This window comes from Gymnoscopelus microlampas (assembly GCF_963454915.1).
Source record: "Gymnoscopelus microlampas genome assembly, chromosome: 22".
NCBI lineage: Eukaryota > Metazoa > Chordata > Actinopteri > Myctophiformes > Myctophidae > Gymnoscopelus > Gymnoscopelus microlampas.
In genome coordinates, this window is record NC_139959.1 from 39,603,859 (window position 1) to 39,620,935 (window position 17,077).

Consider the following 17,077-nt stretch of genomic DNA (forward strand, 5'->3'; position numbering starts at 1 on the left):
TGTAGCGTTACATTATAAAGTCTTTATTTCACTATTTTCATTCCAAATACGACGAAGCTGTCAAGCTGTCAGTCTGTGTTTGATTGTCACCCTCGGCTCGCGCAGTTGTGTGCAGGGAAGGGGGAGAGGGGGCGGGGCTACGAGATGATTTTAAAGAGCCCGCCTGAAGCCTGCTTAGGGCAGTGGTTCTCACACTTTTTTCATGTCAAGGACCCCCAAAATGATATGTATTTGGCCGCGGACCCCCATCTCAAAATATTGTTCCAGGGACCCCCAGAAGCAATTAAAGATTTGAGTTAAAAATGTTCGCTTTAAAAATATATATATGCAAAAGTTTGCACAAATGTTCACACTTTTTCAAAAATAGCAGATCTACAAGCGAGTGCCGCGCTATGAGCTTGTATATCTGCTATTTTTGAATAGCCAAAGCATAAAAGGTTAAAGTGGCTAAAATGATTGTGATGCAATATTAAAGATGGAGTGCCATGATATTTTTCAACCTTAAAACCTGATCATAAGGTATTATTATTATGTAAGGATTTTTTTCAAAAAAAAAAAAGTGTACAAAAATTGTTTAAAAAAATGTTTTTATGTGGACACGCCTCCAGTTCATTAAGTATGCCTGGTTCTCACCTTAGCACCTCCTCCACCACCTTAGCACCACCCACCTGTCCTAGTCCCTCCTCCTCCTCATGCCCACACCTGTTGTGTTATGATAATGAGGGGGAGGGTATGTTTTTTTGGGGGCTCTGTGGTGTCACTATGCCCCTGTTTTTGGATTGGCACGTTTGACTCAAGGTTTCAGCCTCCAGGAAAAAACTCCAAATAGTCAGAGAAGACATAAAACACCATAAAACCACCAGCGGGGGCCTTAATGGAGTTCTATCAACCTCATAGACACATGAAAAACAGAAAAAGTGCAAAACCATGGCACCACCTCTTTAACTTACTTATTCAGAGACATTCCACCCGGAAATGTATATATTATATATAAATCTACATGTTTGTTTACAAACATTCTTTATTTGTTTCTCCAGTCAGGAAGTCACTCTGCTTTACACTCAGTCAGAATACACAACTACAGATCTGTTTTATATTGACTATATCATTATATAATGATATATTTTAAGGTAAGAACACAGTGTTAAAAAATATATATTCAAAGATTTACACAAATCTTCACGATTTAAAAAAATATAAATAGCAGATCTACAAGCTCATAGCGCGGCACTCAGTGCCGCCCTATGAGCTTGTAGATCTGCTATTTTTGAATAGCCCAAAGACATGTAAAATGACACAGATGCGTTTGGTGGAAAGGAACAGGGAGTTCTGGCAGATTAATCTTCATGTCACATCAGGTTTTCCTGTTTTCTGTCTGTGGTACAGAGAGATCACATCACACGCTTTCATGTTGTAAACCTGATTAGATCTGACAACATCCACGTGTTGTTTGACAGAATCAAACAGAGACATGATAAGGCTGCAGCAGGCTTTAAACCTTCGGTACATTTAGTCAAGTACTGTACTTCTTGAGTACAATTTTGAGGTATTTTTTACTTTACTGGAGTACTTCCAATTTTTTACAAGTTTACTTCTATATTCCACTACATCTCAGAGGCAAATAACATACTTTTACTCCACTACTATTATTTGAAAACTTGAGTTACTTTGTAGATTTAGATTATTATTACAAAACCACTTCAGACCTATACCTGTGAATATATACTGCAATTTGAAAATACCAGATTTACAAGCTCACAACACGTCACTTTGCGACACATTGTGAGCTTGTAGATCTGCTATTTTCAAAGGACATTTGAAAACTTGTGAAATGGGACATTCTGCAAACAAATAAAGACACATTAATGGACACAACACTGATGACAGAGCTGTCACACATGTCTATGAAGCTATCTATGAAATCTATAGACATAGATTAATTAATTTATTATTAGTTGATTAAGGAAATAAAATCAATTGTAAAGTCTGGATAAAACCTCCTTCAATTGAATGGAGTGTAATTACTACTGCAGCCTGTAGGAGGTGAAACACACACGCACGCACGCACGCACGCACGCACGCACACACACACACACACACACACACACACACACACACACACACACACACACACACACACACACACTGTACAAGCTGCTGTATATTGTGCAACTTTTGGAAGAAACCATTACGACAGGGAAAGGGGGGGGGGGTGTGACTTTTAGAGGAATGATGTATGACAAAATGAGAAGAATATGTTTGACTCATAATGATATAAAATGATCATAACTACATATTATAGAGAACATTACAATAAGTACAAGATAGAATAAATACACATATTAAAACTCTGTTTGTAGCATAATTATCCCCTCTCCCTCTGGCTGAATATGATGACGTCACTGCTGTACTGTACAGTAGGAAACACCCTGGGTTGCCATGTCTGCGTATTATAAGCAGCTCTGGGCTTGTTTTTCTGTAACGTCTCTTGTAAATATTGGTATTTGTGGGTTGAGGTGTTTGTTAGGCTTGTTTCTAAAGTGTTGTTACTTATTGTTTGGACTTGTTTCCTATTGTTGTTTTTAAACCAATGGTTCTCAAACATTTTTGAGGACAGACAACATAATAACCTGTATTTGTGCACAGACCCCCATCTGAACATATTCTGTGCCAGGGACCCCCATACAAGATTTGTGTTGTTAAAATGTTTGAAACATGTTCTAAATATTCCACTTCCTTTTCTAAAGATTCTTTTTTTTTAAATAGCAGATCTACAAGCTCACAATGTGTCGCATTGTGACACATTGTGAGCTTGTAGATCGCGTGCGTGTGTGGTGATTTTTTTAGATTAATACTTTTATCAGGTTTTACAGCATTGTACAATGTCATCCATTACAACACAAAGAGTAGGCGTACAGAAATGACTGAAGCATCAGAAACTTTTAAACAGAGCAGATGTCATTTCCTGTGTTTTGGTGAATTTGGGGAGTTTGATACCAAATCCAGGAGAAATCATAAATGTCATTCCAGGAGTCCTCCATGAGATGTGGTTGAAATGAAGGAGACTCTGCAGAATCCAGGAGGGTTGGCAGCTAGTCTCTTCTTTTGGGCTCGTGTTCATAGACCTGGCTGCTTGTTTATGTCACACAATCTGGCAACACTGAACTGAACACTGTCAGAAGTAGGAGGAAAAACACAGTCCTCCAAGTTCATATAGGGTGAGAGAATTATGTTAATTGAATGTGTTTTATAACTTATTCTATGTTGTTAAAGTTAATGTTGTTTAAGTGTGTTATAACTTATAGTAGAAACCTTCAGTATTGTTTACAAAAGTTTGTCTAAACTTTGGATGGAGCAGTTTTTACTTTCACTTTCTACTTATTACCCTGTCTGTCTGTCTGTCTGTCTGTCTGTCTGTCTGACTTGTTCTTTGACTCTGTACTTGGTCTGCTCTTTTTTCCCCTTTACACCAAACCTCTTCACCAAAAACTGCAGATCTACAAGCCCACAACACGAGCTTATATATCTGCTATTTTCACATGTCACATGTTCCTCCCTAGAATAGGCATGCTGGGGTTCAAGTGGTTAATGTAAAAAAAAAAAAAATTCCCCCTGCAATAACTCTGAGGACCCTCTAGGGGTCCCGGACCCCCTGTTGAAAACCCATGCTATAGGGAAAGAGGCTTTATGTGACTTTTTGGGGTACGATCTATGACATAACTAGAAGATTATATTAGAACACTGTTATACAATGTTTGTAACTACATACCAGTATAAAATAATAGATAGTCTACTGTTTAAAAAAGAAAACATAGGCCTATGTTTTTTTTTGTGCATGATGTCACTCATATCTTGTATTCATCATTTCCTGTTTCCTGATGTATTTCATTGACTGTAACGTTGACAGGTTTAATAAAGACCTAAAGATGAGTCAGTGTATGGAGAGAGAGGAGGAGGGATCTGACAGACCAGAGTCTCCAACATCCAGCTGTGTGTCTATGAAGAGTGACCGGTCTAAAGGAAAACCTCCTGAACCTGGACCTTCACACACACAGTATGTGAATCAGATATATTATACATCCTGGTCTCTGGTAAACACTGTTATAGGTGTTATAGAGCTCTGCAAGTCGGGGGTCAAACCAAATATGTATGACCCTCCCCCCCCCCGGCATGTGTTTTGAATCACACTGATTGAGCTTGTAGATTACATGTTGGTTTCCACGTGTCATCATCATTTTAATGATGAAAATGAATTATTAAATATGAAGAAATATAATTTATACACAAATAACTTGACTCTTGTCTTTGTCTGTTTGTCAGGATGAAAAGACCAGCAAAACCAACCACTGATGATAAAGACTGGTACTGTAGAGGCTGTTACTCCATGAACACTGCTGAGGATTTAATATGCAGAAACTCATCCTGCAGTGTGACAAAGATCTTATCCACAAGGTAACGTTGGCTCTCTGTCTGTTTTCTTTCTTTCTTTTATTGTTTTTATTTTCTTGGTGAACATTTCTCTGATTATCAGCTGCATGTCTATGAACAGAGACACTATGAATGAATTCATGTTTGAATGATTTAAGATGAGGATGAGGATAGGAGGAGCAGGAGCAGGAGGAGGATGAGATGGAGGAAGAGGAGGATGAAGATAGGAGGAGGATGATAGGAGGAAAAATATATAAAATATGTTTAAAGCTGATCAGAGATCTGTACACTAAACCTTTGACCTTTAAAATGTTGATTGATTTTATTTGTCAATATTTATATGTTTACACAACAGTTACTATTATTATTACCTGTAGTGGAAAAAGTACTCAGATTTGTTTATTTTTACTAAAGTAGCAATACCACAAGTATTTATTCAAAATGTTACTTGAGTAAAAGTACAAAAGTATTGATATCACAATATACTAAGAGTACAATTGAAACTAATTATTAGTTGTAGATCTGCTATTTTCTGCTATTCTCTGCAAACATTTGCCCCGAATATGGATAATGGGGTTTAAGTGGTTAATATATATGTGTGTGTGTGTGTGTGCGTGCGTGCGTGCGTGCGTGCGTGCGTGCGTGCGTGCATGCGTGTGTCGGTGGTGGAACAAGTACTCAAAAGTTTTACTTAAGTAAAAGTATCAATACTGCATTATAGAAATACTTTGTTACAGGTAAAAGTCCAGAATTCAAAATGTAGTTGTGTAAAAGTACCAAAGTATTGGCAACAAAATGTACTTAAAGTACCAAAAGTTTGAAAAAAAATAAAAGTACTAAACTATTTAAAAATAGCAGATCTACAAGCTCACAACGCGTCGCATCGCGAAGCGTTGTGAGCTTGTAGATCGGCTATTTTCAAATAGCCCATGTATAAAATAGGGCTAAAGTGATTAAAGTTTCATAATATAATAATGTATATATGAAAAGTAACTAGTAACTAAAGTTCTCAAATAATTGTTGTGGAGTAAAAGTACAATATTTGTCTCTGAGATGTAGTGGAGTAGAAGTAAAAGTATTGGAAATTGGAAATACTCAAGTAAAGTACAAATACCTCAAAATGTTACTTAAATACAGTACTTAAGTAAATGTACTTTGTTACTTTCCACCACTGGTGTGTGTATAATCATTTTTAGTTTTATTTATTTTGTATTATTTTACAGTATGAAGAAAAAAAACTGTCATGTTTCCACCTGTATACATATATCATATAATATTATCTCATATCATAATAATAATGTGTTCCTCATTGTTTCTCCCTCCTCTTTCTATGTCTCTTTGTTTTTTCTATCATTGTCTTTCTCTCAGCTGGTACTCCATGACAGCCCTCCGTCTCTCTAAAGCAGACATGAGGAAGTCTTGGCATAAAGACTACACACAGAGGATCCGTGACAACTATGTCCGCAGTCTGTGAGTGTTCATCACACAGAAAGCAGAACCAATACAATGTGTTTTCACCATCTTCTAGACCCCAGACCAGCTGAACTATTATCACTTATTATATGATGATTGAATCTGATGTCTGACTTTGTCTCTTTCATTCTCTGTGTGTTGGTGAGCAGTGTAGAGGACATGGTAACAGGAAACCCAGCTGAGGACATTAACCTGGTGACTGATGCTCAGAACATAGAGAGGAACATATATGAGTCAGCTAACAGCAGGGTAAGAACCTAATATTATCTCCATGACATTTATTTACATGTTCTAATGAATACATGAACTACAATGTAGAGTGTAAGATTTATTTGTTCATCATTCAATGACATAAAAAAACAAAACAATAAACAAAAATGTGTCTAAAATAGGGATGCCAGGTAACCACATGAACCCTAGCGTCCTTATTCTGAGGTGAACATTCCACAAAAATAGACAATCTAAGCTTACAATGAATCACAATGCAACCCGTTGTGAGCTTTTAGATCAGCTATTTTAAGCAAATAGATTTGGTGTTGAGAGAAGCATCAGGCCTAGTTCAGAGCCCTGGGGGACCCCATTCAACTATGTATAAAGGGTTAATTATCGTTGTTGTCGGGCAGAAACCTTGTATCTCCACGTTTCACCCCCCATAACTTAATGCCCCATTTCATCATAGAAGAGTGTCACTCAAAAGTAGTGAAAATAGCAGATCTACAAGCTCACAATGTGACACGTTGTGGACTTGTAGTTTAACTTTATTAATAATATAAACCCTTTATACTTAAATTGAACGGGGTTCCTCAGGGGTCTATTCTTAGCCCTCTACAGCCCCTCTATAGATCTAAACGCTATTGTGAGCTTGTAGATCTGCTATTTCCACTGCATGTTTTCCCCAGAATAGGGAAGCTAGGGTTCATGAGGTTAACAGTGTTCTACTTACATTAAACTGTTCTCTTATACCCAGTGGTGGAAAAAGTACTCAAATGTTTTACTTAAGTAAAAGTATCAATACTGCAATATAGAAATACTCTGTTACAAGTAAAAGTCCGGAATTCAAAATGTACTTGAGTAAAGGTATAAAAGTATTGGCATCAAAATGTACTTAAAGTACCAAAAGTAAAAGTACTCATTATACAGAATGTCCCATTTCAAGTTTTCATTAGTATTTTTTGAAAATAGTAGATCTACAAGCTCACAATGCATATATTTTGACACATTGTGAGCTTGTAGATCGGTTATTTTCAAATGGCCGAAATGAACTGTATATAAGGCTGAAGTGGTTTTGTAATAATCAAAGTCTACAAAGTAACTAGTAACTAGTTTTCAAAATAATTGTAGTGGAGATAAAGCTAAATATTTGCCTCTGAGATGTAGTGGAGTAGAAGTAAAAGCAATGGACATTGGAAATACTCCAGTATTACTCCAGTACTCCAAGTAAAAGTACCTCAAAATTGTAATTAAGTACATTACTTGAGTAAATGTACTTAGTTACTTATACCACTGTCACCATCTGTCCAGTCTTTTAGTCTTATTTTCAGAAAACCTTGGAGTGAGATTTGGTGGCGTGTGCAGCAAACATTATTATTATTATTATTATTATTATTATTAGTATAATTATTTTATCGATTCATGGAGTCACCACCGCACGCCAAATGTATTTTTGTATTCATTGTTGTACTTAATGTTGCACCCAGTGCAACACACCAGTTGTAATCCCTCAACCAGGTACAGCTGGTATGTTGCACTGGGTGGGTGTGTTATCATTTTACAAATCTAACCCTCAATAATGAAATCAAGTCATTTTAACCCATTGAGACCGGGAACGCATCTGTGTCATTTTTAGATTTCTTTGGCTATTAAAAAATAGCAGATATACAAGCTCAGAGCGCGGCACCAAGTGAGCTTGTAGATCTTCAATTTTGAAAAAACAAGAACATTTGTGCAAATCTTTGAAAATATATATTTTTAAAGCAAACATTTGTAAAATATTTTGTTCCAGGAACCCCCCAGAAGCAAAGATTTGAGTTACAAATGTTCACTTTAAAAAATATATACAGTATTCAAAGATTTGCACACATTTTCACAATTTTTCAAAACATATCAGATCCACAAGCTCGTAGCGCGGCACTAGGTGCCGCGCTACGAGCTTGTAGATCTGATATGTTTGAATAAAAGTGACACAGATGGGTTAAGGCAGAAACTGGTGGTAGGTGTAGATTAATAGTGTGAGTGTGATCATTTTGGTGGGGGGGTCTTTTAAACAGATATAATGTCCTGTATTCTGGTGCATTTTAACAGGGAGTTTGATACTTTAACAGGCTTTACTAACATGGGAACATTATGGGTAAATGTTTTAATTTCATCCATCAACAAGCTAAACAGAGACATTGATTTGATGACTGAATCAATTAAAGAGCCATCTTTAATAATAACCACTCATTAATATATCTTTGTGTGTATGCAATTAACTAGAATATATCACTTAGGTATCAAATGGAGTTTAATGTGTAAACTGTATGTGGGAATGACTGGAGTGTATTCACAGTCATAATAAATATAGTGACAGTAGGAGTCAGTGTAACAGCCTGTGTAGAGATGGTGATGGTTCACCTTGACTGATGTTTTGCACCATATGTTTCCTATTCAATATTCACATTGATTTCCATAAAAGTCTGATAGCTATAAAGTCAAGACAGACTGCACAAAATATTCTGGTAAATGGTGCATTTATATAGCGCTTTTATCCAAAGCGCTTTACATAGATTGTGCATTACATTAACCCATTCACACACCGATGGCGGAGGAAACCATACAAGACACCAACCTGCTCATCTCGAGCAATTAGGGGTTCAGCGTCTTGCTCAAGGACACTTCTACACTAACTCTGGGGGAGACCGGGATCGAAAAGATCCAGCCACTTTACCCCTGAGCCACTGCCACCCCGGCAAATGATTCTAAATTGTCAAATTCCTTTAATCACTCACCTCAGCAATATAACACTCTCTCTCTCTCTCTCTCTCTCTCTCTCTCTCTCTCTCTCTCTCTCTCTCTCTCTCTCTCTCTCTCTCTCTCTCTCTCTCTCTCTCTCTCTCTCTCTCTCTCTCTCTCTCTCTCTCTCTCTCGTTAGCTTGTAGAACAGATCTACAAGCTAACAACACAACACATTGCGTTTTTAGCTTGAAGATCTGTTCTTTTTGCACACGCATACATCCAAAGGTCCCTCCCCCTTTTAACTGCCTGCTCTTGGCAGCGCAGCATGACACACAGAGGAGTTCTAAATAATTAGACGTCTGTCAAATTCAGTTTAAAAACTTGACCGGATAGAAAATATTCCATGGTACACCCGGCAGCTAACATTTTGGATGTGTAGAGCATAGAACATTAGTTCACACACACACACACACACACACACACACACACACACACACACACACACACACACACACACACACACACACACACACACACACACACACACACACACACCTAACATTTATGCTTTTCACGACAGTTAACAGGTGGGGATACTTCAGATACAATCATTTAATTCACTTTATCGTTCAAAGGCCGGCAGAAGTGGATGTCTCAGTGGTGCATGAGTTAACACAGTTTATTACACGGCTTGGTTGAATGCTCGATTCTGATTGGTCAGTCATCGGTCATTATTTCTGGATAATGACCGATGAGCTCTATAACGGACCGCTGTGTAATCAGAGACTCAGAACACCTGCTCATGTCAACCTGCGCTGCTTGGTTATATGCTTTATCCAACATGACAGCCATGTAAACAAACAAACAATGTCATTTACAACTAAACGTTGCTCTCAAGAATGTTTTTGAAAACATTTGAAGTGAGAAATAGACGATGCAATAACCGAGAAGTCATTCTATTTGATCCACTGCGCTTCCTTGTTTATCGTGGCACAACAACGGGGTAATACCAAAACGCTCGCCCCAAAACACAGTCGCCCCGGGGCAAATCCGGCGGTATTACAGGCAAATCGGCAGTAAATAGAATGGGGGGCGAGTGTGTTTTGGGGCGAGTTTTTTTCCATTTCGTCATTTGTTTTTGCGAGGCGAACTTGTCCGCCCAGCCCAATACTTATGGAATACTTTCATTGCCGTAAGCAAGGAAATACTTCGTTTTGTTGTTACTTTTGGGTAAACGATTAACCACCGAGGCGCGGGCTTTAAATTTCAATAATGACTACCTCCCCATGCATTGTCCCTTGCTTAACACTTGGGCTGATTTGACGGCGTGATACATATGATGTGTGGTGTGAGTGCATGTGAAGAGGGTCATTTATGTGTGTCTCACGCTCATTGTGTGAGAGTTGTCAGCTCTGGTTAAGGAACAGTGTGTTAACACTTGATGTAGCTTCAATCTGTCATTGTCTGTTGATGTGTGAAATACAGGAGGAATACTGGAAACTGATGTATGAGAAGAGGTCTGAGCTGAGGATGAAGAGTTGGATGAAGATGGGTAAGGTTCCACACACGCACGCACGCACGCACGCACGCACGCACGCACGCACGCACGCACGCACGCACGCACGCACGCACGCACGCACGCACGCACGCACGCACGCACGCACACACACACACACACACACACACACACACACACACACACACACACACACACACACACACACACACACAAACGCACTCAAAAAAACCTTTGTTCATTTTATGGTCTACTCAGGCCCTTGTGAACCCCCCAGACAGTTTTTAAGTTGCTTGATTCAGTATTTAGATATTTGATATTCATTTTATCAGCCACGCCCCCTTCCTATACAAACCCGTTATAACTTCAAACTCAATTTTTAACCCGTTTAACCATCAAAAACACCCGTCCTTGGTTCTGGTGACTCACCCTGCCCTCCTAATGCGTGAGAGGGCTGTGTTTTTTTGATCACTTTTTTCATTTATTTTTAATATATTTTTTTTGTATTTATTTTTTTAATTTTCCCAAAAAAAAATATAAAAAATAAATGAAAAAAGTAATCAAAAAAACACGGCCCTCTCACGCATTAGGAGGGCAGGGTGAGTCACCAGAACCAAGGACGGGTGTTTTTGATGGTTAAACGGGTTAAAAATAGAGTTTGAAGTTACAATGGGTTTGTATAGGCAGGGGGCGTGGCTGGCAAAATGAATATCAAATATCTAAATACTGAATCAAGCAACTTAAAAACTGTCTGGGGGTTCACAAAAGCTTGAGTAGACCATAAAATGACCATAGTTCTTTTGAAAGTGAAATATCCCTTTAAGTGGTTATACTTCGTTGAACAGGGTCCCCCAGGGGTCTGTACTTTGTCCACTCATTTTTTCCTTCTACACCAAATCTCTTAATCAAAAGTAGCTGATCTACAAGCCCACGCGGTGTGAGCTTGTAGATCGGCTATTTTTAGCGGTGCCAACCGCTCTATACATGACTTTGTCCGTGTGTCCGTTTCACACTGGGATGAATGAGCACGGGATTTTAAACAGCTATAACTCCAGTTTGCAGCATGCCACCAACTCCACATTTGGTATGTGGACTTAGACCACCAATAGGCACGAGCATGCATTGATGAAGTTATCAAAGAGGGGTCCAGGGACCCCCAGCGCCCGTATGAGCGATGAGCACAGGATTTTAAACAGCTATAACTCCAGTTTGCAGCATGCTACCAAGTCCACATTTGGTATGTGGACTTAGACCACCAATAGGGACCAGCATGAATTGCTGAAGCCCCGCCCCCTCTGTCCAGGGACCCCCCAGCGTATGTTATGTCCGTCCACCCGTATGAGCACGGGATTTTAAACAGCTATAACTCCAGTTTGCAGCATGCAACCAAGTCCACATTTGGTATATGGACTTAGACCACCAATAGGGACCAGCATGAATTGCTGAAGCCCCGCCCCCTCTGTCCAGGGACCCCCCGGCGTATGTTATGTCCGTCCGCCCGTATGAGCACGGGATTTTAAACAGGTATAACTCCAGTTTACAGCATGCCACCAAGTCCAAATTTAATATGTGGATTTAGACCACCAATAGGGACCAGCATGAATTGCTGAAGCCCCGCCCCCTCTGTCCAGGGACCCCCCAGCGTATCTTATGTCCGTCCGCCCGTATGAGCACGGGATTTTAAACAGCTATAACTCCTGTTTGCAGCATGCCACCAACTCCAAATTTGGTATATGGACTTAGACCACCAATAGGGACGAGCATGAATTGTTGAAGCCCCGCCCCCTCTGTCTTCCCATTGGCTGGCCTTTAAACAGCCATAACTCAAGTTCGCAGCATACTACGGAGTACAAATTTTGCACATGGACTAAAACCACCAATAGGGACGAACTGTAATTACTTAAGCCCCGCCCCCTCTGTCTGCCCATTGGCTGGCCTTTAAACAGCCATTATGGCAGTTTGCAGCATGATACCAAGTACACATTTGGTAAGTGGACTCAGACGACCAATAGGGACAAACTGAAATGAGTTAAGCCCCGCCCCAAAGGCACCGCTTCCTTCACACAGGGTGTGATTTTTGCCAGATGTTCACAGAATGTTCATATGTTATGAGCTGTCCAGAATAGTGAGTCTAGGGTTGATGTGGTTAAACTAACATGTTCACACTGTGTCCATTTAACTCTTACTTCATACTGGAGGGGGAGGGGCCACCTCCAAGTATGATGTCAGAACAAAATGGCCGCTGTGTGAATGTGGTTCATTGAGTTTACAGTGATATTTATGTACAGTCATAAAACAATGTATCAGACATCATGTCTTCTATACTCATCATGTGTAATAAATGTTTGTTTGGTGTTCTTCTGTAGAGAAGAAACAGTCTGGTCAGATGGAGATGAAGTCCATGGATCAGACATCATCACCTCCTCTTCCTCCTGGTGACAAGGTTATTATAGTTTTGCTAATCTGGGAACCCATTCGGTAAAAAAAGGAGGGAAAAATAATCTGGGGGCACCACCTCCTTTTTAGTGTAGAAACAGGAACTTGGCTTGGCTCCTCCCCTTTCTTACTCCACTTCCTCCCGGGTGCTTCTGTGTTTATTCATTCTAACAACAATATTACATGTTTAAGGCAGTGGTGCTGCTGTTAGCAGAATCTGTCTTGAGAGATTATAGTTTTACTATAGTTTACATACATATATGTTTATTTGTTTTAAAGCCTTTAAAGTTGTATTGTAGTGTTTTAGTTTTTTTTATATAATATGGAATATTTGTCAGAGGCAAGAATGAAAGTGATCAGAAAAATCCATCTTTCTTTCTTTTCTCGCTCTCTTTCTCTCCATCCATCCATCCATCCATCCATCCATTCATCCATCCATTCATCCATCCATCACGGGTGAAGGAGGAAGAGGAGGATGAGGAGGGGGGAGCAGGTGGAGGGAGCAAGAAGGTTGAAGGTCAACCTGATGTGAAGATGGAGGAGAAAGCAGAGGTGAGAACATTATTAACCCAGAGGTTCTCAACTCAAATGAATGTAATGAACTATCTGGTAGGATGTAAACAAGCAGAGCCCATAAAGCAGAGTCTCTATAGTCAGACTAAGGAGAGAGAAGCTCTAGTGTCAGTAAAGGCCTGGCTATTTGTGTCATTCAACTCTCAGTCCAGATATATGTAACCGGTGTAACTATTTATCTGCATTGTGTTGAATGGGTAGACTCAGGAATCTCTTTGGAGACAAACTCTGTTTATTCTGACTCAGAATGACATGAAAACACGTCTCTGGGTTAGTTTGGCTTTAGTGCATGGACTCCTCTCTAAACAAAGTTAAACAAACACAGTATAAGTACAGTGTAAATACAAATTGGAGTGCAACTCCAAGATAACAAAAGACATCCACCTCATTCCAATATGGAAATAACAAAGGGAAGATGTGGGGGTGTGGCAGGACTTTTATACGGGAGACAGACAAGGAGCTGTGACCACTAATGCATGTATTATTATACACACCAACCATGTACTAGAATAAAGACAGGTAGAAGCACCAACTCGTAACACATTTTGTGTAATTATACTAACTGTTGTTCCATGTTCAGTGGAAGGAGAGGAGAGACGGGACAGCAGATCCTTCTGTAGTTTAACGGTGACAAAGCAGCAGTGATCAGGGGCTTTGTGGCTGAGCAGGTCCACTCTATGTGCTTCTGTTCTCTACATCCATAGCAGACAGACCAGGGGTGTTGGTCTTGTTTCTGTCTCCTTGGTACCTCTCCTGACTGGCAGGAGGAGAATGAAAACAACCACTGTACTTATAGCTCATTGGCATGAGCAGCTTAAGCCCAGTTATTGGGCTATAGCTTGGGTGTGCTACATTCTGCATTTTGTATGGTGGATTGTCTGTGGGCAGGACAGGTGAACATGCTACCCAATATGGTCGGGACAGAGTTGTTGCATAAAGGCTTGTCGGGCCAACTCCTCTTGGACAATACATGAGAATGTATAATAACTGTGTTGAGACAGTAAACACAAGCCTGCGTTCCTTATCTTCCTTTTCTCTCCTCATCCTGGAAGACAGCTGTTCCTTGTTTTCACCCTGAAGTAGCCTATAGGCCGGTCAGAACGCTGAGCTAACACTGTATGAGGCACAATCCTCATATTTGACCTTACTTAATCTCTCAAGACAGATTCAGAGCTACGCAGCTGAATCTGTTGGCAACTCCCATTACAACCTGTAGAGTTGTTGTTATTAGGAATATAAACAAACATGCACCACCGGAAGAGGAGGGCTGAGGGAGAGGGAACGGGCCGACATCCGGTCCCTATACAGGGGGAATTGGGCAATGCCCCCAGAGGCAAATTCAAAGGAAACAGTCAATGGGTTCCCAGATTGGAACATACTTGACAAATAAATGTTCTGAACGAGGTGAAAACTACTGTGAGTGATTATTAATGCTCATCTGTGTGGCTTTGTGTAGGCTGAGTGCCATCTACTGTCCCTTTACTCCACCACAATAAAAACATGAAAAGAACAGCTTAAAATCCAAGGTTGTAAAAGAAGACACAACCTAAACAAGCAATATATAAATATATCTGTAGGATAACATATATCTCCATCAAGCATGTGTGTTGTTGTGTTATGGCACAGTTACTTTTGTTATTTTTGTTTTAATTAATGTCCTTGATTTGATTTTCCCTTTCTCTATTCTATTCTATTCTATTTAGGGAACTATTCATTTTCATGGTGAGATGGAAGAACATCCTGTTACAGAGTCACAGTCCTCTCTACATCCCTCTCTGGAGCTCCAAGATGAAACTGATCTAAGTTCATGCTTCAGTGGTTTGAGGATAGAAGAATCCATCTCTCTGCCTCGTTCTCACAGCTTACCCTCACTGAGCCAAATTCCACGTTTAGAAAACAAGACAAGTTTCACAGCCAAGCGGTCCCACAGCGTAAATGATGTTACACTACTGGACAAAACACAGAAAATTACACCTGACATCATTGTTGTAGAAAACGAGGAAAGCTACAGGATCCACAGCACCCAAGCAGGACTGTTCCAATGCAACGTGACCGACCTGGTGTTTAAGATGAAGACAGAGGGAGATGTGACTTACAGGACAGTCCACTGGGACCGAAGGCTTCTATCCCAGCTTGGCACGAAGAGGCCTGCAGGACCACTGTTTGACATCAAAGGTTCTCAGATGTCTGTGTGTCAGTTGCGCTTTCCACATTGTGAGATCCTCTCCATGGGTGGAGGCAAATCCTTGTCTGTTGTCCATGTGATGGAGGATGATGGCATTGAGCTGATCAAACCCCATGTGATCACAGAAACTCATGTTATCATAAATGTAACTGGATTATCTATATATGGTATCATCATGGAGATGTTGTTCGGGCCCAGTCCTGTCCAGGCATCGGTGTCATTGTTTTATACACCACCGATTGATGAAGATGATGATCCAAGTTCAATCCTGAATGTGTTGCTGCTGCCTGGGAACGTTGCACGGCATGACATGCTGAAGGAAAGAAGGAGCATACGAGAGGAGATTTACATTGAAATGCCTCAGTGTGAACTAATCCCAAACCATGAATACACCCTCTCCACTTCCACTCAAGATGATTCCATCATAATTTTACCAGATAAGGCAAGATTTAAGGTTGATGAATCATCCTACAAAAATTACAATGCAACATTTGTAATTAATTTAGAGGAAAGGTTTAAGAATGTTAGGCTGCTTCTAAGAAACAGTAAAACCTCCATCTGTGAATGGAAAGGTTATGTGAAACTCTCAGCTGCTGCTTTAAGGAGACAACAAGTTCAGCGCACACTGACTCTTCCAGCAGAAGAGAGACTGTTTTCTGTGCGGAACAGCTTCATTGACAGGGTTTCACTTCCCAATCTCAACGGTCTCCTAGACAAACTTTTAGAGAGGAGCATTATAACTGACGCTGAGCGGGAGATGGCTGATGGGATGCAGATGAGAAAAGAAAAGGCACGTTTTGTCATCGACACAGTGAGGCGCAAAGGACCTGATGCAAGTTCAAGCATGATACTGATTCTCTGTGATCTGGACACGTGTCTCTCTGAACATCTTGGGTTGATGTAAAACTGGACTGATACTTAAAATTGTCCGACCCCCTATAGTAGCTCTGAGGACCCCCGAGGGGTCCCGGACCCCCTGTTTAAGACCCCTGGTTTATACAGTGATTGTTTTCACTCTACAAGATCTGTATTTGCTCTCATTGTTTTTGTTTGTAACTAAAACTATATGTTTTATTTCAGTTAGTTAACGTGTTAAAGCTTAAATGATTGTTTTAGGCCCAGCAGTGGGAGAACAATGATGTGAGAGTTGACACGAAATACTGAACGTGTCCAAATCCAAAGCTTTGTGCCACAAGGGGTCCTCGGTCATTTTCCTCAGATGATTATCTTAATAATACATTGTTTTCTCACTCAACAGTAAACAAACCAAGATACAGTATAAGTGTATACAGGGTATCTGCACATTTATAAGGTTACAATTTAATTACTTTTAGGACCTTTTAAGACAATTTTAACACCTCTGAAATGAAGTTTTCATTGCATCAAAAGTAATCAACAAACTGAACTATAAACAAAAGGTCAAACATTTACCAAATTGTCAAATATTACCTAAAAAAAGAGGCAAAGATGTTGAAATTAGCTGATTGGCTATTTTCAAAATGTTTATCCGTGGAGTCAAACTAAATGTAATG

The 17,077-nt window shown here is 39.9% G+C and overlaps 1 protein-coding gene across 1 annotated transcript; it reads left to right on the forward strand.

Annotated features, from left to right (window-relative positions):
- Positions 1-3,926: 3,926 nt before the first annotated feature.
- Positions 3,927-16,455, forward strand: LOC311038629 (caspase recruitment domain-containing protein 8-like; the record flags this gene model as incomplete). Its single annotated transcript, XM_084048201.1, has 8 exons — positions 3,927-4,054; positions 4,321-4,452; positions 5,797-5,898; positions 6,051-6,150; positions 10,321-10,387; positions 12,718-12,794; positions 13,250-13,339; positions 15,064-16,455. 8 exons carry the CDS (start codon positions 3,927-3,929, stop codon positions 16,447-16,449), a joined length of 2,082 nt encoding a protein of 693 aa, XP_083904327.1. The 3' UTR covers positions 16,450-16,455.
- Positions 16,456-17,077: the final 622 nt, after the last annotated feature.